This window comes from Cololabis saira, chromosome 9 (assembly GCF_033807715.1).
Source record: "Cololabis saira isolate AMF1-May2022 chromosome 9, fColSai1.1, whole genome shotgun sequence".
Lineage (NCBI taxonomy): Eukaryota > Metazoa > Chordata > Actinopteri > Beloniformes > Belonidae > Cololabis > Cololabis saira.
Window position 1 is genome coordinate 12,592,342 of NC_084595.1, and position 27,601 is coordinate 12,619,942.

The 27,601-nt window shown below is 39.4% G+C and overlaps 1 protein-coding gene across 1 annotated transcript; it reads left to right on the forward strand.

The window, feature by feature from the left end:
* The first annotated feature begins 2,469 nt into the window (after window positions 1-2,469).
* On the forward strand, window positions 2,470-27,232 carry LOC133450946 (golgin subfamily A member 7-like). The gene is made up of 6 exons (XM_061729847.1): window positions 2,470-2,567; window positions 9,887-10,012; window positions 15,344-15,496; window positions 16,850-16,951; window positions 18,409-18,461; window positions 25,554-27,232. The coding sequence occupies exons 1-5, from the start codon at window positions 2,559-2,561 to the stop codon at window positions 18,448-18,450; spliced, it is 432 nt and encodes a 143-aa protein (XP_061585831.1). The 5' UTR covers window positions 2,470-2,558; the 3' UTR covers window positions 18,451-18,461; window positions 25,554-27,232.
* Window positions 27,233-27,601: the final 369 nt, after the last annotated feature.

The window sequence follows — 27,601 nt, forward strand, 5'->3', positions numbered from 1 at the left end:
AAAAACCAGCAAAGTCAAATTGACCAAATACATATGTTCACACCTGTTTATTATACTGCCAGAATTCTCTACTGAAAGATACTAAACATGCATTTGAGATTTTAACAAATTACATTCTTCAACTTTCGGTCAGTAAAGTGTTGCAAGAATTTGAGGGGCTTGCTTACAGTCATGGTCCAAACCTAACAGAAAGTAAGATAAACTTAAGTTTCGGATGAAGAATTATTAAGGTCAACATACAGTAGTAAATATTGGTGGGGGTGTTCAAATATTCTGGGAAAGATTTTTAGCCAGAAACACCAGTGTAGCCTTCAGCCATATTACCTAAATGAATAGCTTCATGCCACACACAAACAGGGTGAAGAGATTGTTCACCTATAGATGCGTCCAGTGATTTTGGGAATGATTTTCAATCTGAACAATCTGGAGTCAGTCATTCTCTGCAATGAGTACAATTATTCCCAAGAGGATAACATTCAAGACATCAAATTTTATTTTATTTCCACACTGCTTCTGCATTTTAGCTTAGTTTTGTTTAATGACTGTGTAAAATGTCTTGTGTTGTTCTTCACTTGAGGTCATGTCAAGCTAAAATTAAGATCTTTTCAAACACTGTTTTTTATTTCTTCCTTTATTTTATTTTTTATTTTTTTGCCATAATGGATAAACCTTACAAATGAAGGAGGGTCTCCTTTTTTTCACGACTGTATTCCCAGAAGAGCAATTTCTTTGGCTGAAGGATCCAGCTGCAATTCCTCTGTTTATAAATAGTATAGTAAAACAGAGTTGGTCATCTACTTGTGGTTGTTTAGTGTTTCAATAAGGGAGCCACTGCTGGAAAAGCACCTCCAATAGCAGTAAATCCATTGTCACGAACTGTTAACCAGCATGCGTTGTAAATGACGGGCCCAAATGGTGCTCATTAGCGTTCCCTCCCCATGCTGGCCATTACAGGGGAGAGAATTAAAGCCCACCCCTCCCCCAAGTGCTAGGGGAAATAGCTGGACATTAAAATCCCTTTTAGACATGAACCTCCTTTCCATAATCTGACAGCAGCTGAACAGGTTGGTTTGGTTGTTTGGTTTAATGAGCACAAGGGCCACTTCTCCATAAAAACAGTTTTACTCGTTCAAACATGTTGATGTTACTCACTCAGCTCTTGCTTGTTTGCTGCTTCGCCCCTGTCTGGAAATCATAAACTGCAGCTTTACAACCACATGAGAAGACTCAAGAAAGAGGGAAAACAATGTATCCATGCATGGTGGAAAAGTGAAGATAATAGTAAAATTAATAAATGAACAAATAAAGCATGGTTTAGGCTCCCTAACCACGTGGATTTTTTCCAAAATGATCAGAACAGTAAAAATAACATTTGTGTACAATTATATAGCATTAGATGGATATGAAAAACCCATTCCGGCCTATAAAGTCACTTGAGGTTTTGACAGGGTGTGAAAATATCTTAAAATACTTAAGAAAATAGGCCTTATGTTTGTCGTCAAGCTGAATTTATTCCAAGTTAGTTTCTTAGCCACAACTTCCTAAACTAGTAAAAGAGTTATTTTCCCCCGAATATAGGAAAAATAATGAAAAAATAAAATATATTGTTTCTCAAACAAAAATGTTTTTGTTTTTTTTGTTTTTTTTTTTGTTTTTCTGGACCCAAATAAGCTAAATATTAATTTTATCAAATTTAAAAGTGTTTATGCTTGGAACACTGGCAAATTAAGATGAATATCTAAATCTCTTGGGTGTCCTTCCATTCATCCATTCATCCATCCATGTATCCACCCATTTACAAATCCATCTATCTCTAATCTGGCTTGTTTCGGTTCAGGGTCTCTGCTGGAGCTTATATATATTATTGAATAACATTAATGAACAATGTTAGTGTTGATGTCCAAATCTGAGTTCAATTGAGGGATTTTATTTGCATAAGCATTTGAATTTGTACGCAGAGTAGAAAATCTTATATGGTCAATTGTAGACTGTATGTATTTGTGTGTATGTATATATATATGGTTGTTTTTATACACAAACATATGTGTACACACATACATGTATATACACATGTCTATACACATGTGTATATACATGTATGTATGTATGTATGTATGTATGTATGTATGTATGTATGTATGTATGTATGTATGTATGTATGTATGTATGTATGTATGTATGTATGTATGTATGTATAATGTACACACACGAGACAAAAGGGGAATACAATATTTAAAGACCAATGACAGCTTCCCCTTTTGTTTCTCATTAACCTTGGGAAGTTCTTATATTGGAGCAAATTTTACAATATTTATCTTTTAAAGTAGAAGGTAGTTAATCATAATAATCAGAAACAGTGAATCAAATTATGTATTTATTATTTAGAAATACGTTTCAAACAACCCCTGCAAATTCAACCAATAAAGAAAAACAGCGATTCCCTGTAATTACGTCCAGCTCCGGAACGTGTTTTCGGACAGATGTTTCCCTCCGGAGATATTATTTCCAAGTACATCCCTTAACCAGCTAGCGGAAGATAAACAGAACCCGTGTTCGAGATGGCAGAGGTAAAATACTCACGCTTTCAAGCTTTATTTCCATACGATAATAACGCGGTGCTAAGATAAAGCACAATGTGACCAGTTGTTGTGTTTTCACAGCAAAACGGAAGGGAATCGGACCAGCGTGAGCCTGGTAGCTCTCAGTCGCTAATCTGCTGCTAATATTTGCGAGTGAAAACGATAATTGTTAACAAGCCACAGTATTTTATAAGATTAATGTGAAGAGGTGGGTTTTTGTAACGTTGAAAAGGAGCCGAGCTGCGTTTATGAGACAACGTTAGGTGGGTTTATCAGTGACGCATCTGGATCACCAACCTTTAACTAAAGAAGTGTCTGTGGATCCAGGAAACCCAGTTACTGGTTTGATTTGACTCAAGAACATTAGGAAGATAAGTCCGGTACTCAGAACTTTCTAAGTTGTAAGACTCTGCTTCCAGTACTGATTAGATTAGATTAGATTTATTCAGAGGTGTCAAAAGTATTCACATTACTCAGGTAGAAGTATAGATACTAGAGTTTAAAAATACTCTTGTAGAAGTTGAAGTATCAACTCAAGTTTTTTACTCAAGTGAAAGTATAAAAGTACTGGTTTCAAAACTACTTAAAGTATAAAAGTAAAAGTAATGTAAGGGGGAAAAGGACAAAGGACAAAAGCCATTGAAAATAAATGCATCTTAGTATAATGCAAATATATTAAAGAACCATATATGTGTACTATTGAGCATTAACATGTGTTTCAGAGAGCAGGAGATATGATGACTAGTTGCCTATAAGTATTGTAATGGTGCAAAAAGTCAACCTTCAGAGGCATGTTATCATTTATCCTAACCTTTATTGGAATGTACATCCAAGTTTAGTTGCAGGAATCTGAGGGAACGGATGTAAGAATAAAACTGGACAAGAACATCTGAAACAACCACAACCAAATTCACTCTATCCGGATGGAGCAATTTAACTGGATAGTTTTTTTAAAGGCCAAAATGAAATAATAGAGTAACGAGGCTGTTTTTAAAATGTAAGGAGTGAAAAGTACAGATAATTGCGTGAAAATGTAAGGAGTAAAAGTAAAAATTCGTCTGAAAAATAATTACTCCAGTGAAGTATAGATAACCAAAATTTCTACTTAAGTAAGGTAACGAAGTATTTGTACTTTGTTACTTGACACCTCTGGATTTATTTATTGTACCCTTGGGTAAATTTGGTTTACAGTGAGTGATTCCTCATACAGTCCAAAACCAAACACTCAACAACACAGGACAAGATAAAGTGACGACAAGTGCTTTGGCTAAAAGAACAAAGAACAAAAAGGACGGCCCCAAGATAAGAATCAAGATAAGTTAAAACATCAGTAGATAAAAAAAACACTAAAATATTCAAACCAAGCCAAAGGATAAAAAATGTGCCTTTTCGTAAAAACAAGATAAAGGAAACAATACAAAACATAAATATGAAAATTTAAAAATTATGTTGCAGTTTCTCACTTGTTAATAGCACCGATGGCTGCTGGTACAAAGCTGCTTTTGTGGCGTTTGGTTTTGCAAGCAGGTATCATGAACCTCCGACCTGATGGAGCAGCTGAAACTCACCTTTAAGAGGGAGGGAGTTGTCTTTTAAAATAGAGCCAGCTATCCTCTGTAACTGGTTAGTATAGCAGGGGTGTCGGACTCCAGTCCTCGAGGGTCGGTGTCCGGCATGTTTTAGATGTGTCCCTTTTTTAGCACACCGTGATACAAGGAGCTGTGTCATCAACAGAACTATCCAGACTTTGATGACAAGCTGGTGAAGATGATTAATTAGAATCAGGTGTGTTAAGGCAGTGAAACATCTAAAACATGCAGGACACCGGCCCTCCATGGATTCAGTTTGACAACTGTGGTATACAGGGATTCTGTATGAAGCTGAGACTCACCAATCAGCTTGCTTGACAATTTCAGGATTTGGTTTAAAAAAGTAATAATAATAATAATAATTTTCCTTTATTAATCCCACAATGGGGAAATTCTTTCTCTGTATTTAACCCATTTTCTAGTCGAACTAGTAGCAGTGGTCTTCCATTTGCATGGCGCCCGGGGAGCAGTAAGAGTTAAGGGCCTTGCTCAGGGGCCCCAAAGTGGTTGACCTCGGTTGCAATCCAGCGGCTCTCTAACCTCTCTCTAACCACTAGGCTACCACTCCCCAAAATTTGTTTTTAAAGGACACATTTCAAAACCATGAAGAAAGACGGAAAGATAAAACTGATTCTATAAAAGCACGATAAAACAAGATCAGCATGGTCCTGGCAATGTTAAAAGTGGACAGTTTTCTCAGACAAAACAGGCGCTGGCGTCCTTTTTTGTACACAGCTTGACAGTTTGCCTCAAAGTTCAATTTGTTGTCGATGACAGTTCCAAGATATTTATATGTGCTGACACACTCCACTGTCTGACCTTTTAAAACTGTAACATCTTGGTTGGGAGCACTGTTTTTGCGAAAGTCTATGGTCATGTCTTGTGTTTTAGAAATATTAATTTCAAGAAAAGACTTACTGCCCCAGTCAAGTACAGTATAAAGATAAGACTGGTGTTCTGCCAATTTCTGCTGCTTTGCCAAAAAATGCTACCTAATGGTTTTCTAACTTTTTGTAGAGCTACAATTTTACTCCCTAGGGAGTGTTTTACTCCCTAGCCCACTTCCTTTTCCCCCAAGTGGTCCTTGTCGCTTGCCAGGCTGTTATTGTAAATAAGAATGTGTTCTTAATGACCTACCTGGCGAAATAAAGGCGAATGACTGAATGAATATCAGATAAATGATGGACGTGGCAATCAAACTTTGAAAATCGACTGTGCGCATGCGCAGAACCACAAAGTAGCATTTCTCGGCAGGTAGCGAGGATTGGTAGAACACCTGTGACTGAGCGGATGGAGACGGTATAATTGCGTGCGCAGAGATGATAAGACAACTTTGCTCCAGATACAATCCCTGCACTCAAAATGATCCTGCCATACATCAGTATGTGGTCTTAGACAGGGTGAACAAGCAGTTAACAAACTAATGCTAAACAGTTGTCAAAGCAGAACTAAATAATGACTATTGGGCAACATAAATACTACATTTACCTCTAGATTATATGATTTTCTGATTGTGGTGGCTCTTATTAAAATCAGAATCAGGTTTATTTGGCCAAGACAGGGAATTTGACTCCGGTTTATTTCGCTCACTGTACAGTAAATAAACAAATGACAGCTCTTATTAACATATATAATTAAAAAAAAGTGAAAGGTGTAGCAGTATGAGGTAGACATGGTTATTGAAAAGTGCATTGTTACAGCATATGATTGTGTTGCACAGTGGTTGATTACTCTGAGACTCTATGAGTGATGAGAGTTCATCAGAGCAACAGCTTGGGGGAAGAAACTGTCTCTGAGTCTGGAGGTTTTAGCGTACAGTGCTCTGTAGATCCGTCCAGAGGGGAGCAGTTCAAACAGTCTGTGTCCTGGGTGTGAGGGGTCTGCAGAGATGCTACCTGCCCGTTTCCTGGTCCTGGACCGGTACAGGTCCTGGATAGATGGGAGGTTCGTCCCAATTATCCTCTCTGCAGGCCTAATTGTCCTCTGCAGTCTGTTCTGTCTAGTTTGGTGGCCGATCCGAACCACACAGTGATGGAAGTGCAGAGAACAGACTGTATGATGGCAGAGTAGAAGGTGATCAGCAGCTGCTGTGGCAGGTTAAACTTCCTGAGCTGACGCAGGAAGTAGATGGTAGTGAGCGGCTAAACAGGTTTTAGGGCTAAACAGACCACTCTTTCCACAGTGCAACTGTTTATTTAACAAAAATAAAGTCAGAAAGTTTAGAAAGAGAGAGATCTTAATGTGAGCAATACTCGTATCCCCATAATTTATCCTCTGGTTCCATCTGTAGCCGCGATAACTTTCAGAAGATGTTCCCCTATGTACTTATTTATTTAATTGTTCATTTATTCTAACCAGTCTCGTGGCTGTGGAGGCAGTTTGGCCCATCCCTCAAAATTGCTTTAGTTTATTGAGGTTTTGGGGCATTTGCTTACTCACTGCTCTCTTAAGCGTATAAATGTGGTTGAGGGCTGATCTTTAAATAGGCCATTACAAAACAGATGTTTCTTACTGAAGTTCTGTGTTTGTTTTCTCCAAACGTGGTGCCGTTAAGGTCAAATATCCCCACCTTGGTCTCATCCTCCATAAGACATTTCTCCAGAAATCTAGAGACTGGTTCAAATGTAGTTCTTTGAATCTCAGTCATACTTCCATGATACATTTTTGGCAAAAGAATCTTTGGCATCTGACATGCTGAATGTGAACTGTAGATTATGAAAATTAGCTCCTAAATTGTTTTTTTTTTCTTTCATCTTTTGTAATTATGCTGAGCATTGCACAGCTTGGACTCTGGGTGACATTGCTTCAAAAACCACTCCTTGAAAAATTGGCAATTATCTTAAATGTTTTCCACTGGTGGATAATTTTTCTTACCGTAGAATGATGAGCTCCAGCTTGTTTGGAAATGGACTGATAACGCTTCTAAGAGTAACGGGCTGCATCAACTGCCTGTCACAGATTCTTATTAAGGTCTTTTTTTTTTTTTTCCCTTGAATACACGCCTAAATACTCCAGACCAAGAAATTGCAAAAATATCTGCTTTTATAGAGGTGTTCACATCACTAATGATCCATTAATCAAGTACATTTTATTAGCAGCTCCTTGATGTCACTTGCCCTTTTAAATCTTATGGTTAGAGTAAGTTTGTATTTAGTTTTAGACAATATGAATCAAAAAAATATATATTATGAAAAAGGGACATGGGGTTTATACTGCCAATAGTGGGAAGCCAACCCCCAGGAATGTGAGCGATCCATGTTGGACATTGTAGTCCAATCTTCCCAGGGCAGTGGTGAACTTTATTCCTCCTTGAAGTTGACGTATATATAATAAGTCCTGTGTTCTATTGCTTGTGGTGTTTCAAGTAGCTTATTGTTTACAAGTGGGCAGAGTGGAGGACAGGATTGAAATGGTCAGAGATCAGGAAGCGGGCATGTGGTGGGTGGTGTGTTTGAACCTGCTCACAGCAGTGAAGGAAATCACAGGCTGCATCAGCGTTAGCAAATCAAGGGATATATTCAGCTACTGCATTAACTTCCAGTGGGGTTGGTACCTTTTAAACATTTTCGGTACCAATACTTTCACTTCGATACCGGTTCCTGAACTGTACTTTTTTTTTATACCAATTTTATGAAATTATTGTAAAGAATTACACAACACATTACTATATTAATGACAGACTAAGCCCGTTCCTGACGGTGTCCCCAGCAGTAGAAGATGTGGATGATGATGTGTTTCCCTCATATTCTACCACCAGGTAACTGGACTGTTAAGGGAGATGGCAGAGCTCTGTGCTGCCGTATCTCTCCTTCAGTCAACCAGCCGTCCCACAATTTAACAAACTAACATCTATTAAGTAATTATCTTTTGATTTAGCTAGATAGCAATGCAGTGAATTTACACAACAATATAATCTTCAGTTAACGTTACATTGATCACATTTCAAGTCACCGCGGTGCCCCTCTTAAGTTGCAGCAACGTTTACCCCAGTACACCGACATAACAAGTTGGCTGAGCGTTGCTTAACTAGACCTACCAGCTGAAATCCCAGATACGCTAGCATACTGTACTGGATGAAGCGGAGCCTGCTGGCGGAGATTCTGAGAGAGGCCGCTCCGGCTGAGTTGCATGCTCAGAGGAACATGGATGATGGAGTTCCGTCTTCTTGCATTCAAACACAGAACAACTTTCTGCTCGTAAATTGATCCTGTGCGCATTCAAATGTGTTTCCGGCCTTAGCAACTATGCTCTTTTGCAAATATTGCTTTGTGACATAATTTTGCTGAAATGCAGCCACACCTTTGAACTAGGCAGCATGTGGAATGGCCTCAACACAACTCACAGGTGAACCTGTCTGTGGGCGTAAGCACAACTAACATTACAGTCAATCACAGGCAGCACTTTGTTTATCCGGGGTACTGAAAATAGGAACCGAAAGGCCAGGCATTTTTCAATATCAGGTGGTACCGATGGATTTCAGTCGCTGCCATAAAAAAAAAAATTGGTACACAGCCCTAAGGTCTAATAATTTCCTCAGCAGGTCATATGACCAACAGCTAATAGCTCAATCTCTTTGGAGCAGGTTTGCACATTGATTCTAATGTATCCAGCGTTAAAGCGTCTGATCAGGTGGAAATTATCCAGCGTTATCGTAGGAAGCCATGTCTCTTTCACTTTATGACACTGCACTATCAATACTCTCTGGGTCAAAACTGCTAACTCATCCACTTTGTTTAAGGGAGCTCCTTCATTTCTATAGCAGTAGACACAACTATTTTTTACAGGCAGTAATATCTTGTGGCTTGCAACCCAGATGCCCCCCAGTATGATTAACTGTAATCCTTTCATGTCTGTTGGCTCTAAAGCATAGCATAGCATTTAGTATGTTGATCAAATGATGTGGCGTCTTGAATAAAACATAGTGGCTGAGTGATGTATCACCGAGACAAACACCACAATCCATTCAATCCTTCACTGAGGAACATGGCAATTTTGGAAGAGATAGTAGGAAACTGGAGTAACAAGGACATTGAGTAACTGCTGGCTGCTTGTGTCAAGAAAGAAATTCCACTGCTGATTAGTAACACTGAAGTAGTCATGTATGATCAAATAGTTTAAATGCTCTGTGACTGCAATGTCTGCTGAAGCAAGTCACAATTGATTGGGGGAAAAAGGAAGAACAAATTAGATTCTCTATTGGCTTTCCTTCAGTGTGTGTGCGTGTGCGTGTGTGTGTGGGGTCTGGTGGGTTTTTGGAAATCAACTTTTTGGGGTTTATTGGGTCTGTCTCAATCACAGAGAAAGTTTTGGTTGTATCCAAAAGTCATTGGACAGTGTAGTCCGTCCCAACGACCGCACTGGATGTTGAGGAACTCAGTGCAGTTGGATGTTATTGCCTTGGTGATTTAATCTGCATTTCTATTTAATTGGTCAGTAATTACTTGGTCAATTAATCAGTCACTCGATCCATCAGGTTAATAAGAAATATCCCCATACTGATGATAGAAATAAGGGCACGTTAATCTTCAAATAAATACCATCCACTGTTTGTGTTGATTCATTGTTCTGCTCTCCTTCAGTCAAAAAGCCTATTTGAATGATCTGAGGGAATATTCAAATGTTGATTTTTTTTTTTTTTTTTAAATGTTTTGATTGCTTCTGATTCCATCCGTTCCTGATGTGTGGTCATATGTGAACTGTCGATTCCTGTTTCCACAGACTCACAGCTTGCAGGAGTTGAGGCAGCAGGCAACCGTCTCCACCAAAGTCTTCATCCAGAGAGATTACACCAACGGCACTGTGTGCCAGTTCCAAACCAAGTTCCCCTCTGAGCTGGAGAACAAGGTAGGACAGTCCTGCTCTGTGTTTTTTTTGGAGGTTCGCGGCGACGCGCACCCTACGCCCGACCCTACGGCGTGGGCTCTGCGTTGGTGTGACGCAGAACCATAATTCCGGCTTAAAAGTAAACAACATGCGCCCAAGTACCCGTGCATGACAGGCAGACACACACGGAGAGAAGAGACAATTTCTTTAATTTTTATTTTTTTTAAAAACTTTATCCTTATGAACGCAATTGTTATATACGGTAGTCCAACTTTCCTTATTTTAATCAGAACACTTTCTTTTTTCCTCTTCGGCGTGGAGTAGTGGGCTTGGAGCGGCAGCCATCGGTTAGTTTTTTCTTTTTAGATCCGAGGCTTTGCGTAGATGGTGGCTTCCGCAACTTTCAGGCGCTTTTTCTGCGCAAGCAAGCTTTATAGATGAGGCCCCAGGACTGAAGCATAATACATCCATGGACTGAAGCGGAGCTGCGGCGCCGACATTATGGTTCCGCGTCGCGGAAGGCTCTGCGTTGGTGTGACGCGGGACCATATATCAACGCACACGTGGAGTAGTGGGCTCGGAGCGGCAGCCATACACTGCATGCGCGCAGAGCACGCCTGTTTGTTTTGAAGCTGAAGCAGCCCTATGCTAAAAAAAAAAAAAAAAAGAAAAAGAAAATAAATTTTTTTTATACTGACTTAAGAATGTTCAAGCTGCCTACCTCCTATGTGCTCAGTTTACAGTACACATGTTAAAATATAATAAAAGGGTCATCCTGCATAATTTTCTTTTCTCTTCTTCATTTTTTATTGTTTTATAAAAGTATCGGATCGGGACTCGGTATCGGCAAGTCCTCAAAATCAAAGGACTCGGACTCGGGGGCAAAAAAACCTGATCGGGACATCCCTAATTAATATTAATATATTGTGTTGACTAGTAACGCGCATCCGACCGCGACTCGACCCGCGGACCAAAATCCTACTATGCTCAGAAGAAAGTAGTACCTTTTTGCGTTGGGGGGTTTTGAGCTCTCAACTTTTAAGTCTGGTGTAGAGTTAAGCCTTACCTTATTAAATTAAACCTTTTTCGGGTCGTGAGTAGGATAAACACGGGAAAACTTCTTCCGAGTTGGAGTGTACTTTAATGTCCGCTCAACAGTGTAGGATTTTAGAACATCAACACAACACCTAGTGCCGTACTGTGGCGTATCACTCCGCCCAATCTAAAACAGACTAATCACTACAGATAAAGTGACCAGTGTAATTATAGTCCCTGATTTACATCAGAATATAAAGAATATATTTATAAAATAATGAACCCTGAATTACCAAAATAACCTTCTTAACAAAAATAAATCTCCTCTTACGGTGAGCATGAATCAATCTTTTTTATGATTTAAAATTGTATGTAATTATTTACTTTTATTTATTTATTTAATTTTAGTTGTTAAATTTCTGGAAAAGAAAAAAGTCAAATCATACATGAGAGAAACTATTCAGTTTGTGGCAAAATATTTGTATTGTATGAAACTGAAGATGCATAATGCAAACCTGACATTTACTTTTAGTTCAGTTTGTGGAAAATGGTTGGCCTGGCTTTATCTTTAAAACTTAAACAGTTATAAAGCATTAAAAAACTTTAACAATAGGGCAAATGCACAGCATTGTTTTGTATTTTGTGTCTTTCAAATAAAAGACAATTTTTTCCAGTCATATGTTCCTCATTCAAGGTTGTTAAAAAAAATACTGCTATAATATCGTATCGTTATCGTGACCTCAATATCGTGTATCGTACCGTATCGTGAGATTAGTGTATCGTTACACCCCTAATATATATATATATATATATATATATATATACACACACACACAATTTTAGATATGACTCCCCGGGGAGAAAATGCAAATGAGCAAAAGATGCTTAATTGTATTGAAAGAGAGGATAAAAAAATTGCATCTTATATGCAGCAGTGGAGGTTGTGCCGGTGTTACCTGTGGTGTTTCTGGAAGCAGAGAGTCTCTGTAAAGCTGCGTGTAGGGCAGAGCGGCTTTGATGCTCATCATTGACTCATCAAAACATGCACAGCGTCTGCTCTCAGTGGGACCACACCTCACACTTCAGCTGGAGTGGAACCACACTAGCGTGTGTGTGTCTGCAAAAAAATGTAAATGTCTGTTAAGTCTTAAGTCACAATAAGCACCCAGTAATTATATGTGAACACTTTAGTATAATTAGTTTAATTTGTTTATACATTAGAGGGGCTGAGCCTGTTATATTCAATAAATAATTCAGTTAGGCAGATTTGTGCATCATTTGTCATCTGTTTGGGAAGGGTTGACTCAAGATATCAGGCAATAAAATCAGCGTCAGTTGTTGGCCATCAGCTGCCCAGGCAATAAAAGACTTGTATTGGTCAGTGACCAGTCAGTTCCCAAATATTGTCCTTTTAAAATTCCTTATGACATCCTTGAATGTCTAACAAAGAAAATGGTAGCATGAGCAAGCTGAACAGTAAATGGAGGTAAATTCTACTCTCGTTAAGGTTTTGTAAAAGTTCTCGATAATGCTGTGGAGGTACATTCACCCTAGCAAAAATATTCTCATATGAAAAGAGATGGGCTCTATTTTGGCGATTAAAAACAAACAAAAAGGAAATTCCTAATTTAAACTGGTGACAACATGGAGCTAACAGTAAAACCCAGTGAGAGCATCTGCAGAGGAACCCTGCTGGCTGGACTTGTCCTGATCTGAGTCCTGACCTGAAAGGGAGGAAGAGCAGGTTACTGGGACGGAACAGACTCCACGCCACATTAAAGCCAGTGTCAGCCAAACAATTCGAGTTTTCAGGACAGAGCTGTGATTTTGAAATGCTCACACCACATGAAAAGAGCTGCTTCAGAACGTTTTAAGTGCTCAGTGGTGGTTTATTGGCACTTCCCTCTTTTATTGGGTGGTCTTCGTGTTTTTCCGGTAGGATGCAGTTCATGCACAGTCAGGGACGCAGAACTGCTTTACAAAGTACAAAGACATAAATGTTCGTAGCATGTCGTAAAAAAAAATTTCCCAACACACTTTTTAGCGTAGAGCTACAGTGATTTTTTTTTTTTTTTTTTTTTCCTTGAATAAATAATGTTAACAGAACTTAGTTATTTTCTTTATTTGTTTATTTTATTGTGAGAGCCAACTGTTATTTGTCCACAGTTGATTTTTGTGCCATACAGCTGGGTTTGTTTTGCAGGTCTGAGTATTGTAATATTCCATTCCTGTAGATTAGTTTTCTACGGCTGCAGAATGTTGTTTTTCTTTTTCTTTTAAATCTTCTGCAGATATAAAGTTGCTTTATGTTTCAAATGTATTTTGTCGGTCTCTTGTCAAATCAGTAAATGGGGTTTCATTAACTGACTGCTTTCTCCAAAATGTATCTTAATTTAGCAAAATTCACGCCATACAGTTTATATGAAAAAGTGTGAATTAACTAGTGAACTTAATCTGACAGCAGACACTAATTTCTTACATCTTTATCAAACACACTTTTCCACATTAATAGAGCTGGAGGGAAAAGTAAGTGAATTCGTAGACTATTTACTAAAGCTAAAGCTAATTGGGGTCCGTTTTTGACACTCCTGGAGTCCTACTTTTGAAATGAGTTTGGAAGTGTAATTTAGAGCTTCTCTAATTGATAAATGGTACTCAAATGTGTTAAGTTTGTTTTTCATGAGAAGTATTTGCTAATGTACAGCATGCGCCACAAAAATATAATTGAAGACATGGGATGACCTACATGGCAGTGGGAAGGGATATAAAGCCATCTCTAAGAGTTTAGGCATTCATCATCCTCAGCTAGACAAAATATCTGTGACTGGAGACAGTTTATTACTGTGGCTACTCATTATGGGAGTGAGTGGTGAGCCAAGATAACTCCAAAGACCTGCAGAATCCTCAGTGAGGCGAAGAAGAATCCACAACCAACAGCTAAAGACCTAGAGACTTCATTGGAACCGCAAAACATCTCTATTCATGAGTTTATCTACCGTACATCATACTGCGAATCAATAGATGAAGTGTGATGGATAAGTCATGGAGGTGTGAGATGCAGCAGGGCAGTGACCCAAAGCATCAACATAAATCCCCAGCATAATTACTTCAGAAAAATAAAATCCACAAAATGAATCTTTTGGAGCGACACAGAGTCCAGACCTGAACCCCATGATGATGTTGCAGATTGATCTCAAGAGAGCTGTTCACACCAGCCATCCTTCACACGTGTCTGAGCTGAAGCAGAGCTGTAAAAAGAAATGATTCCTCCTGAACAGTCTGCATTTCAGATGCACAGCTACATAGAGCACTTTTTTAAAGTATTTGCCTCCACAGGAGGATCAGTTATCAAACACATGGGTGAATGGGTAATAGCTCTGATCAATAAAAACAAGAAATAGTTTATCAGCTTAAGAACATTGTCATTGTGACTTGAAGTGAAGACCAGATAACATTTTATGGCAAATTAATGAAGCAAATCAGTACATTCCAAAGGGTTCACATGCTTTTTTTGCCACTATATTTAGTATCTGTTAAATTTAGGGAATGTTGTCTTTAAAGAGTCTCTTTGTAAGCCTGCACTCTCATTTAATTTTTAAAAATGTCTGCGTCAGATGCAATGTCAAGACACTCAGGTGATGTGTTTTGAATTGCAGCCACAGAAAGGGAAAATTAGAGGGAGCACAAAGGGTCTTGATGTCAAGTGCCAAATATGTCTAAGACCACTGGAGCTTTTTGTTGCATTCCTCGGACACAAGGGAGCAGAACTTTGGAGCGTTTTCAATTAGGCATTAGGCCGCTGGCAAGCAACCCGTATCCTCTGCTTGGAGACTCATTCTTTTTCCCCTACTCCCTCACAGATCATCTGAAATGTTCTAAACACCAGTGTGGGGCTACTGTCGACACTCCAGTCTAAATAACCCAGAACCTAATCCTCCTCCACCTCCCGTTAAAATCCCAAAAGCCGAGGCACATCTTTACAGAAAACAAAAGTGCATTTGTGCTTTTGGAGAAGCAGAAAAACCATCCAGGTTGCCAATGTGCGTGTCCAACTTTCACCGTGTCCTGGCGGTTAAGTGCATCCTAATCATTTAGAGAGGAGTGACCAAAGTACGGGAAAGATTCCCAGTATTCCCTTGATATATGACCAGTACAAGAAAACCCAGACTTGAATTTATCTAGAGGGGGAGGGGAATTGCTAAAGAGACAGCATTTCCACTCAGAAATCCTGCAGACACACTGCTGTTCCAGCATACACCTGTCTCCATGGCCTGGTGTTCACTGTGTGGCGTTTCCTTTTGTTTCTATGTTTGTTAGATCGACAAACAGCAATTCGAGGAGACGGTGCGGACACTGAACAACCTTTATGCCGAGGCAGAGAAGCTGGGAAGCCAGTCCTACATTGAAGGATGTCTGGCGTGCCTCACAGCTTACACCATCTTCCTGTGTATGGAGACTCACTACGAGAAGGTGGGGCATCATTTTAGCTGTGCAGAATAATAAATGGATGAGTTTTAAACCTTTTACCATCTTGGTAGCATAAAAAAAAACAATGCTCTTGATTGACTTTGTGAACTGTTTTTTGATTTTTACTCATTTTGAAATCAGACATGAAAGCTGCGTGTTTTAACCAATATATTGAATTATTTATATTTTTATCTATTTCAATTGAAGAAATCTGTCCTAACTTAATTTTGTTTTGCATTTTAATTGAACGTTGGTACAAACTCTAGCCATGAAATCTCATCTAAAAACCGAATGCAGCTTACAACTTGAGCTGCGCGAGGGACAGTGATGCACGGGCTGATGCAAACTGAGCGGTCAGCTGGGGTCGACTGGGGTCAGCCGCGGTGGAGAGTCAGGCAGAAATGTGCATAATGATATGTTGGGGTTGGGGTTTGGTCGGGCTGGTCGGAATCATTATTGCACTTTGGAAATTAATGTTTAAACATCATTTTACAAAAGGAGGCCTCGCTCACAAGTGCAAAGGCAATATATGACTGGGAGGCCCAGGCAGTGTTCGCTAACAAACGCGTGTCTGGATATCTGAATATTTGGGTCAAACTAGTTTGAAATAATGGTGGGAAGTGTCATACTCTGGGAGTATGACACTTAATTTTCACACAGAGATTTGGCTACCACAGAGTCCAGACCAACTCTCCCATCAGTATATGTAAAAATAAAGGCAGTTCTGGACCAAAAGGTATACAGGACTGTCTCAGAAAATTAGAATATTGTGATTTTCTGTAATGCAATTACAAAAACAAAAATGTCATACATTCTGGATTCATTACAAATCAACTGAAATATTGCAAGCCTTTTATTATTTTAATATTCCTGATCATGGCTTACAGCTTAAGAAAACTAAAATATCCTATCTCAAAAAATTTGAATATTCTGGGAATCTTAATCTTAAACTGTAAACCATAATCGGCAATATTAAAATAATAAAAGGCTTGCAATATTTCAGTTGATTTGTAATGAATCCAGAATGTTTGATATTTTTGTTTTTTTTTAATTGCATTACAGAAAATAAAGAACTTTATCACAATATTCAAATTTTCTGAGACAGTACTGTAGATGCACTGACATAAAGGTGTTGCGACTTCTTTTCGATGAGTCTGTATTTCGCAACAGTGACATCAACTAAAATAGAAATGCAGTTTCATTTCCACAGATATATTTGAGATGTTCTGAGGTTTCTATTGATGCCTGTTGCATTCTCATACTGGATGTATTTATGACGGGCTCTTTATACAAAAGTCAAAACGGTGCGTGTTGAGAAAGAAAATGTGAAACGTGATGGCTCTTCCCTTGTCTTAGGTTTTGAAGAAGATTGCAAAGTATATACAGGAACAGAATGACAAGATCTACGCACCACGAGGCCTCCTGCTGACCGACCCCATCGAGAGAGGCCTGCGAGTCGTATCCTTCCTTCCACAAGCCTTTATCCAGCGTTGTTCTCTGCAGCAGAGCAGTATTGTAATCAGGCAGAGCGAACGCCGCAATGTTTTTAAATTGAACAACCAGCTTGTCAGACAAGAAGATGTATGGAAAACAGGAAGTGGTATTTTGGTGAACTTATTAAACTTAGCAAGAGACCAGGAAATGTAAACGTAACTGGGTGCTAGTTTTCAGTAGAAACAAGGTTTCACAATGACCTAATGGCTGTAGGGATTTACTGGCCTGCTGCCCCCACTAACTGCTGGTGCATGAATATGTCAATATTGGAGGCAGCAGTTTCTGCAGTTTACAGGAAATCTGAATCTATGAAGGGAAACTGTAGAAAAAGAAAGAAAAGTTAAAAGTTGTATGTAATCCATAGCATCTGCATAAAATCAGCGGGTGAACTTGCAGTCTGGTTTTCTCAGTATGCAAAGGGGGGTGACTTAAAGTACGTCCCAATAAATTTCAACTGGGTGGCAATAGGAGATTAGGGCTAACAAAATATGACTGAAATTGTTCACAGCTGAGCTTTGTTCCCGCTCCGCCTTTGATTTTATAGAACTGACAGAGATCTGGATTATTTCTCCGACACTGTGGAGCAGCCGGGTTTGGCACAGGAGCCCTGCCCCCGGGGGAGGGGGGGTGCCACCTGAACTGTTACCATGCATTTGAGCCAAGAAAAACTGATCTTATTTGTTTTTGTCTGATCACGTAGATGCTCTCTATTTGGTGCAAATAAATAAGATGTGGACTAGATGCTCCCATCTTCACTAATGCACTCTTTTTGTCTTATTATTGTTATTAAGGTGAACTCCCCACAAGGAAACGTTTTACTGTTGTAGAACAACTTTATTTCACTTTCTGGGAAAATTGTTAGTGTCAACATGCTGTTTCCATCAACTTTTTTTTTTAATCTATGTAGTTTTAAGATCAGCTTCACTTCTGTGGGACACCTAGATCCAGGAATGGTTCATCCAAGCCAGACGTCCTGATTTTGGTGAAGTCTGAGGATGTTCTTTATGGTTACTAGCTTCCATAGATAGATAGATGTTGGTCCACAAATCCCTCATGGGTGGGCGTGGCCGTGCTGGACAGATACTTGATAGAATAGTGAGATTTCATCACAGGAATTCGTCGATGAAATGCCATCCATCCCTTCATCACTAATAAGGTAGAGGTCTTGGGTTTTTACAATGATTTGTAGCTTTGTGGTTTTCTTTTGTTTCAGACAAGGATCCAAGTTCTTACCTTCAAACTTTTGTGACAGTTTCGGCAGAACTTCCGCCTTCTTCAGAGAGTGATTTGTAGTTTGTATGATTTGTAGTTTTGCACTTTCACATTAGCATTTGTTCTGATAATGTTGAAAAAAGAGAACTAAAGAGTGCTTGAATTGAATTTGAACCTTTCTGTAGCTGCCTTTCCTTGACTTCTACAAGATTGAGGTGACCATCTTTGAAGACAGAAGCCTGACGAGATAAAAGCTCACGAGGTGAGTCCCACAATTGATATTTAAAACTAAGTAAACATTTAAATGCAGCATCCACATTCGTTTTCTTTTTGGATTGGGAGGCTGCTCAAAGAAATGGGGTTGAGATAAAGAGTAGCAATGAAAGCAGCTTCTCTCTCGGCTGTTCTCAGGCAGAAGGCCCCCCCCCCCCCCCCCTGCTATAAAGACAAATCCCACATCAAAGTTTTAAGCTTTTTTTTCCTTCCTTTTTATCTGTGAATAATATCAGCCAGTTGCCTTCCCACCAGGGGGGCTGTTTCATAAAGCTTTTAAAGGATTATTTAACTTTATTTTTAACTTCACGTGGTACGATTCCCAGCATTTTGACACGTATTCAAGGACATTTATGCAAATAGTTTGCTGTGTCTTACCCACACAACAAGCACTCGGTCTGTTTATCACAGTAGCACTTTTCACTTCGTTTTACTTGAGGAACTCAAGTAAATTCTACATCACATGTATTTGTGTAGCTGTTTCCTTACTGACTTTGATGAGAACCGGGTCATTTGATGTTGAAGATGCAATAGAGATTTAAAGCTTCAGTTTGACAATGTTGCTGGTCCATCAACGATCTAGTCATGTGACTAAGAATCAGTGGTGGACAGTAACGGAGTAAATTTACTTGAGTACTGTACTTAAGTACATATCCAGAGGATTTGTACTTTACTTGAGTATTAGATTTCTTTGGTACTTATTACTCTTACTTGAATACATTTCCAAGACAAATATTTTTACTTTTACTCGAGTAAATTTCTAGGAAGGCTGAAAAGTACTCGTTACTTTCAGGTCTGCTCTTTTTTCTTCTTCCCTAAAATTCTATTTTTAGACGGATATTGGGAGACAGGCACAGAGACAGACAAGACAGCCATGGGGAGACAGTTTGTTATGCTCTATATTGCTATATTGTACTGGTACATGTCCTTCCTGTAAAGTTAAGTGACTTCAACATTGAGTTATTGAAAGCAGAGATGTAGTTTTTTGTAAAGCAGTATCTTTGAGGGGGATCCAGACTTAGTTGGATGGTGCAGGTTCATTTTGTTTCAGTTCATGATTGTTAATAAACTCTGCATCATCTGCTGTCCTCTTATGATCCCATTTAATTGATTTGTTTTTGGTGTTTCTGCAGGTTTTATATAACATTGTGGTTCTAAAAGCAGCTCATCAGTGCAGCTGGTTTCAAAGAGTTAATTCTCAGAAACAAGAGTTAAAAGATCCTTACATTAATTAAGAAAAAATATAGTAATTTACTGATTTGGAAAATAAGAAATTTACTCTTACTCTTACTTTTACTTAAAGTAAATTTAAAAGCATTTACTTTTGGATACTTAAGTACCTTCAAAAGCAAGTACTTTTCTACTCTTACTCGAGTAATATTTTGACTGAGCTACTTTTACTTGTAACGGAGTAAATTTTGACCAGTAGTATTTGTACTCTTACTCAAGTACTGGGGTCGAGTACTCTGTCCACCTCTGCTAAGAATGGAACAAACCATTAACGCATAGAGCAGGAATACGAAACAGTTTCAGGAAAAATAGCCACAGTGACTTATTTTAGCCCAGTTCACTTGAGGGTGTGCAAATATATCTTTAATCTATTAATTTATTTTATTCATGTATGTATTCTTACCAGAGAGATTTGTTAACTTGCACTGACACACACTGTGTTCCCATGTGTTTCCACGTTATACAACAACATCTTACCAGTGGCTGCATGCGCTCAGTTTCAAACGAGCCTGAAGCCTTTCTTTTCTTTTCTTTTCTTTTCTTTTTTTGAGCTTTTTATTTCAAGTACAGTTGCTGTCTGTCAGCAGCAGCTCTGTGCTGCTTCACTTGCTTTTTCATGCATAACAAAAAGTAAGGAATGCTCATTATGATTATCTTTGATCCATAAATGGACTGTATCTTCATTTTGATTAGCTGTGAAAGAGGGAAACATAACAGGTCTAAAAAACCGAGAGCGTGACTGGTTGCTGAACGGCCTCCAGTACGCGTTGGGAGGACTGATGAAAGCCAGCTTCACTTACAAGTACAAAGAAATGGAATTCAGGATTTAAGAAATTCTGGCATAAATGCAGAAACACATCCTGCATCAGCTCATCTTTGTTCTTATGAGTTGAAAGATGTATGAAATGAAAGTGATTGAAAATCATATATGATATTCTTGTGAGTAGATTTGCGTGGGTGGGGGGCATCTTTCAGCACTTTGCTTTTATGCTTTTATTTAGCACGCTATAGAAAAAGGCATCTGCTCCTCATGAAGTCTTAAATTGTGCCTATTCATCCTCTGATAACAAAGATCCATCATGCATTACTGACTTCTAATTGATCAGAAAAGCAGCATGTAAAAACTCGGTTGCCCTTTTTCTGCTTTCATAGGAATTAAAGGGCAGCAGCCAAGAGCTGGGAATTAAATGCACTTGATTAACTGATCACCAGCAGGTCTCGCCACATCTGGAGAGGCTGAGATGTGCCAAGGAGGGAAGATGAGGGCAATGATCTTAGAGAAGCAGTGGTTGCTGTCATCCATTTAGAAAATGATAATGGTTTGGGACATTTCCAATCTGAAGTTTAAAGTTATATTGAGAAATATTGTTCGCAAGAGGAAATCTCTGAAGAAATTTGCCAACATTCAATACAAGGAGGGAATGACCATCAACTTTACTCCAAGCTCAGACCATATAGTGCCCAAAAGAAGAAAAACAAAGCACCGTACTGGCCTTTTTGAGTTAAAAATCCATTAAAGCACATTTAGACGTCCAGTTTAAAAGAAATACATTTGTCTTTCTCAAAAGTAGAAAACAGTGGGGTCTCCTTGGGTGAGGAAACAGGACGACGATGCAAACACCAGCAAATCCATATCAGCGTCTCCACAGAGAGAAGATTCAAATCAATGCAGCGAACTGACTGAAATGCTATAGCAGGACAAAAAACAGACCTGTGGATGAACAAATGCTCCAAAAAGCAGACGTGTGGGGTAAAATTAGTCCGAGATGTGAGCGGTTGACCAGATCATACAGAAAATCTAGGGCTGTTGAATCATGAGACGCATTAAGGTTTTCACACACACGCTACTTTCCCTTAGTTTCTACAATCTTTATCTTATTTGCCTAGATTTAAAGTTGGGGGTTCGCCAGCTGTTTTTTTTTTTAATGTATATGTCTGTTCTTTGAAAAGAGATGAACTCTTGAAGGAGAAGTTACTTCCTTTATAGAAAGGTCCTGACAGCTCGATGCTTCCAGAGGAAAGGAGACATATATTCAAGGAAACGTGTTCCAAAAGACACGTTTTTCTCATGACAAACCATAATCAAACGCGTCCTCAGTGACATCCCAGAGAACCATATATTTCCTTAAAATTCTGGAAAGCCTTTGAGACGGCGTAGATCGTAAGCCACAGATGGCTTTTAAATAGCCATTCATCTTCCACACTTGCAGAAGCCTCCAGCGCACAACTAATCCCATAAGTTGTTTCCTTCTCCGTTACAATAAATCACATTCTTTTCCTCTTGTGTCCGTAATAAGACAAGGAGGCTCGTTCAGGATGTGCTGGGTCCAGATCTTACTGAAAAGCACTTTGTGCAGAACCTGGACCGAACCTGGAGTTCAGTGAAAAATAAAGACACCCATCAGGCAGACTAAGACATTCCCTATAAACATACGAGCTGGAGTGTGTTGTGTTTGGCAGCATTGTTAGTCTGCAGACCCCGCGGATGCGTATACCATGTGCCTGCCGCCACGCAGACGCACTCGGAGATGCATGCGTTCATTGGAAATGGCTGCTGAGGACCTCGACACGTATACATGTTGTGCTGAGGAATGTAGAGCCGGAACTTTTCTAATGACGCTTTTCCACTAGTACCTACTCAGCCCGACTCCACTCGCCTCAGTTTTGCGCTTTTCCACTAGCGGTCGAGGCGTGTCGAGTAGATACTTTCCTGTAACTACTCTGCCGAGGTTCTAAGCGTACTGAGTCAGCTGTATCTGACATCATCACACTACAGGCCGACGATTGGTCGGGGGGCGGGGCCGTCAACGTCTGAGTCAGGAGGTGGAAATCAGCGAAAGAGCGACTCGCTGCCAGAGGTGTCAAGTAACGAATTACAAATACTTTGTTACCTTACTTAAGTAGAAATTTTGGTTATCTATACTTCACTGGAGTAATTATTTTTCAGATGACTTTTTACTTTTACTCCTTACATTTTCACACAATTATCTGTACTTTTTACTCCTTACATTTTAAAAACAGCCTTGTTACTCTATTTCATTTCGGCCTTTAAAAAAGAATATCCAGTTAAATTGCTCCATCCGGATAGAGTGGATTTGGTTGTGGTTGTTTCAGATGTTCTTGTCCAGTTTTGTTCTTACATCCGTTCCCTCAGATTCCTGACACTAAACTTGGATGTACATTCCAATAAAGGTTAGGATAAATGATAACATGCCTCTGAAGTTTGACATTTTTCACCATTACAATACTTATAGGCAACTAGTCATCATATCTCCTGCTCTCTGAAACACATGGCCCAGCAGCACATCTATCATCTCCTCCAGGTTCTACATCTTTAGTGTTGTTGTCGTCTTCGTTTAGATCACACAATCAAATACGTCACAGCAGCTTCACTCCAACCTCCCACTTCTGCTCTAGCTGCTGAATAGTTATGGAAAAGAAACTTGGCCGAGTTGAATAGAGCCGAGTAGGTACTAGTGGAAAAGCGCCATAAGTGGCTGCTGATAGAAGAGCGATTTGGATGCTCACCATCGCCCACAATCCGATGTAGAGGACATGTGGAACGTTCTTCCTCCATAGTTTGTAAGTCTCTCTAATCCGGCCAGCATCTCTCCTCTTCTGTCTCCTGCAGGCCTTCACTGATACATTCATGTACGATGTGGAGACTATTAGCCGCTCTAATGCAGTGTTTATAACTCTGCCAGGAGATCACCTTAAATGTTCCACACTTGAGCATTTGTAGATTTAACTAGATAAATGTATTATTGGTCTGCGACTGCTCCAGAACACATAGAGCTTTCCACTCCATCTTCCTGGCGGCTGAAGGCCCAGCAGGCCGCAGACAGGGTTTTTGGTTGCAGAGCATCTGCCAGGCGAAGGGGTGAACGATGTTGATGGATCGGTCTTTGGAGGGTGACTATGCAGTAGAGAAAAACACAAAGTCTGACTGCCCAGCATCTATTCAGGGCAGATGACACCGAGTCGGTGTCCTGGCATCTCTGCCCTTCATATGGTGTTATATGACTCCCTGCACAAACCGGCTCCCTGCACTGTTCCCCAGTAACCCGGTCACATTATGCTGCACACATGAGAAGAGAACGCTGAGCTAGCTGAGGCCAGAAATGATTTCCATCCTTCGTCTGGAGTTGCTTTCTTTGACTTCTTTTTTTTTTTTTTTTTTTTAACTTCTCAACTGTCAGGATTGTTTTTTTTACACACCAATCTAAAAGATGAATTTCACCTTCAAGTGTCACTTTTCTGATTCCTATTATTACAGAGGATTGTAAATCATCCTGAAAACCATTTGCTCAGCACTTTGTTCAAAACATCTTTAAGTATACGCTTTTACTTGCATAAAATACCGAGGTATTTGAGATTTGCTTAACTAAATATTTGTGTTGGCTGTTCCAACTCACTAAACACCTACTGGTGAATCAACAAACAGAGGTGTCAAGTCAGGTCAGGCCTGGCGCAGAGATTACACCAGGTATGGTATTTGTAAAATAACTGAGTAAACTAATCAAACTAAAGCTGTTAGAATGTGTTTTTAAGAAGTGTGAATAGCTGCACGTAGCTTGTACAAGCTAGTGCTTTGGGCTGATCTGTTCACTACATTCATAGACCTTCATGAACCAACCAACATTTCAGATATTTATTTTTTATTTATTTCAGGTCATATTAAAAATGATCAGCGTTAGCAACATATTGTGTTTTATTGATTCATTGATTTATACCATGAGTGGCCACTCACCTGACTGAACCGACAAGCCCACAGCTGCTCCCTCAAGTCAGCAGTTTTTCTTTGTTGCCACCGTGTAAAATTGACATTGGCAGTTTCTCATCCCTCTGAAAAGATCCAACTAGAAATTCTCATTAATTTTTTTTAATTTTTCATATGAAATGATTTATCAGAGTAAATGGAGCTGTTGTGAAGGTGACTGATGGGTTCTGTACCGTTTCCTTGGGCCGTGACTAATCCACCCGATGCAGTTTTGAGCCCATGAAGAGAAGGGTGCACTTGTAGACTGTAGTCGTCCTGGAAACGGGGAAACTGTGTTGTGATGCTGTTGGTCTTTAAGTGCAACTCCTAAATTGGGACGCAGCATTTGTGCACAATGTTTTTTCAGATGATTGGCTAGAACAGGGGTCGGCAACCCGTGGCTCCAGAGCCGCATGCGGCTCTTTAGCGCCGCCCTAGTGGCTCCTGGAGCTTTTTCAAAAATGTTTGACTTTTTTTTTCCTTTTTTTTGTCTTTTTTCCATTTTCTCTCTTTTCCTTTTTTTCTTCTTTTTTCTTCTTTTCTTCTTTTTTTTCTTCCTTTTTCCTTTCCTTTTTAATCTCGAAATTTTGACTTTTTTTCTCGAAATTTTGACTTTTTTTCTCAAAATTTTGACTTTTTTCTCAACATTTCGACTTTTTTCACGAAATGTTGACTTTTTTCTCAACATTACGACTTTCTCCTCGACATTTCGACTTTTTCCTCGACATTTCAACTTTTTTCTCGGAGTGCATAATGAAAAAAACAATCTTCCCCCAGTTATAACTAATATAGATACATGCAGCATGTTTTGCCTTCATTCTAAGGCATTCTAAGACTTCATTTTTGGCGGCTCGAGACATATTTGTTTTTTGTGTTTTTGGTCCAATATGGCTCTTTCAACATTTTGGGTTACCGACCCCTGGGCTAGAAGGTTCAGTCCAGTATAACTGTATTTACCTTGTAGCGACATACTGAAGGCAGTTGCAACGTTTTTAGTTTTCCTCATTTTTGTCATTAGTTCACTTTTCTCACCAGGACTGGGCCACTGCTTGTCTGTCATGTCACTGACTGGTCTCCCTGCTTCTCCTGCAGCGCTAGAGTTTCCCTCCCCGAGGACCCGCCGGACCCGCCGGACCTGCGACCTTAACACTGCGTCTCTACAATCGATCCCTTTCCAGCTCCTGCTGCATCATGTGCATGTCTCCTTCACATCATCCTTTATGACCAAGTTTCAGGTTCCGTTCGTGACTCCACAACATGTTGGAACATTATTTGTGATTTTATTTTTTATTTTTGTGCCCATTTGACTTGGGGGGTGGGGGGGGGGTCATACAGTATATTTATATTTAGCCAAAACATATGTAGAATGACCTGGAAGGTTTTTCTCAGAGTTAATACGTATTGTTAAAGCCATTTTCTTTCAGAGTAAAAAGAAACCTTTTGAATAGTAGAATTTGTGGATTTATGTGAACTTTTATATATTTCTTTGAGTACTAAAGCTGAGGCCCAGGTCAGCTTGGTGAGGTGTAATGTTGATGTGACAGAGGAATAGATTCAGTCATGTAAAGAAGCCACTGGTTTTGAGCAGCATTAGTTGCATATACTGTAACGTCACATTTTCTTAAATGTATTGATCTGTTTTTCACAAAGGTGCTCGGACATTTGTAACTTCTCTTAAAGTTTCACTGTGAAGGTTTAACCTCATGTCTACAGTTCCCAAGAGCCCCGGCATGGATTTTATCGTTGATGTACATATTGATTTGAAATATTGAGTTAGTGTTTATTTTTGGCATGTCATACTGTAAAATACGGCACCTTAAGTATTTGTTATTATTGGAACTCACTATATCTAATATTTGGTGACTAATGTTGATTTTTCTTTCGGACTCATGTCTCATAGTCATTTATTCTTTTATTGTGAGATTGCCTTTGAGTGAAGTGTTATAAGTGCTCTTTAGCTGACAGTGCCTGGAGTGTCCTTGAATGTTGCCTTTATGTAAGTGTGAAGGCCCGGTCACACCGCCGTTAAAAAACGAATACATCGAACTGTGATTATCGCCGCGTCAGCGCAGACGTTTCACACCAGGTCCAACCTCAGCTGTCTCCAAAAGTTTGACATGAAATTATTCAAAACAGTTGCCTGGTCTGGAAAGTATCAGGACTCAAAAGTCTGAAGAATGATAGCGTGCCTCATCCAGAAGTCTGGACGGATCCTGGGAGATGTTCGCAATTTGGCTGTTGTAAAAATGTTCAATGAAACCTGAAGTTTGCTGGCGAACGATGCGAGATTACTGCAGCCGTACTCCCTGCAGTGTTTGCTGACGGTGTCAATGCTGTGAACCGTCCGTGATCCGTGGAGTTTACTATCGAGACTCAGACTCCCAGCGTGTCCAGAGACGTGGCGTTTGTCCCGGCACACGTAGCAGGACCAACGGTGTGACTGGGCTGAGGCGCAGAGATCACGTCAGATTTATTCTGTTGGGTTTTATTCCACAGTAAAGCTTCAGGTTGTCATGGTAAAGCTGCTAACGCCAGCTGTGTTCAGTGTCCTGAATGTGGTCAGAACGAAGCATCTTCAAATGTTTCATGTTGAGGTCTGAATTTTAGAATTTGCAGTTAAAGAAGCAACAATGATCTTACTGTGTAAATAAAGTATTGTTTAATATTTTGGATGTACTCACTAACTGTACATTGTTTATCTTGAGTCCAGCTAATTGAATGTTTCTGTTATTTGTAATGTATTGTTACACTTAAAGGTTGTATGCTAATAAAACATGTACATGTTTGAGACGGTGCCGTGGAGGTGTTTGCCCCAGGTCTCCACAGGGAGCACCTGCAGAAAACTGGACTTTATTTATTAATCAATTTTGTGATACATTTTTTATTAAGAACCTCATGGAAACAGGATGATCATAGTACTGTCATAAATGGCATAGAGCAGTGGTTCCCAAACTTTCTGTGCCCAAGGCACACCAAAGGACAAATAAAAATTTCAAGGCACACCTATTGTGCAAAATAGCCTTATAACACGTGTTATCACTAATATCATCTGTTTATCTGTTAAGTTTATTATTTACTAATGCCAAATAAGATATGACAAAGACAACTATTCTACTCATGAAATATTTATTAACAAAATA

Excerpts from the sequence above, each read along its gene's own strand:
- LOC133450946 (XM_061729847.1), top strand. Across the intron at positions 10,013-15,343 it reads CCTCTGAGCTGGAGAACAAG|ATCGACAAACAGCAATTCGA; the intron begins GTAGGACAGTCC and ends TATGTTTGTTAG. Across the intron at positions 16,952-18,408 it reads TCGAGAGAGGCCTGCGAGTC|ATTGAGGTGACCATCTTTGA; the intron begins GTATCCTTCCTT and ends GACTTCTACAAG.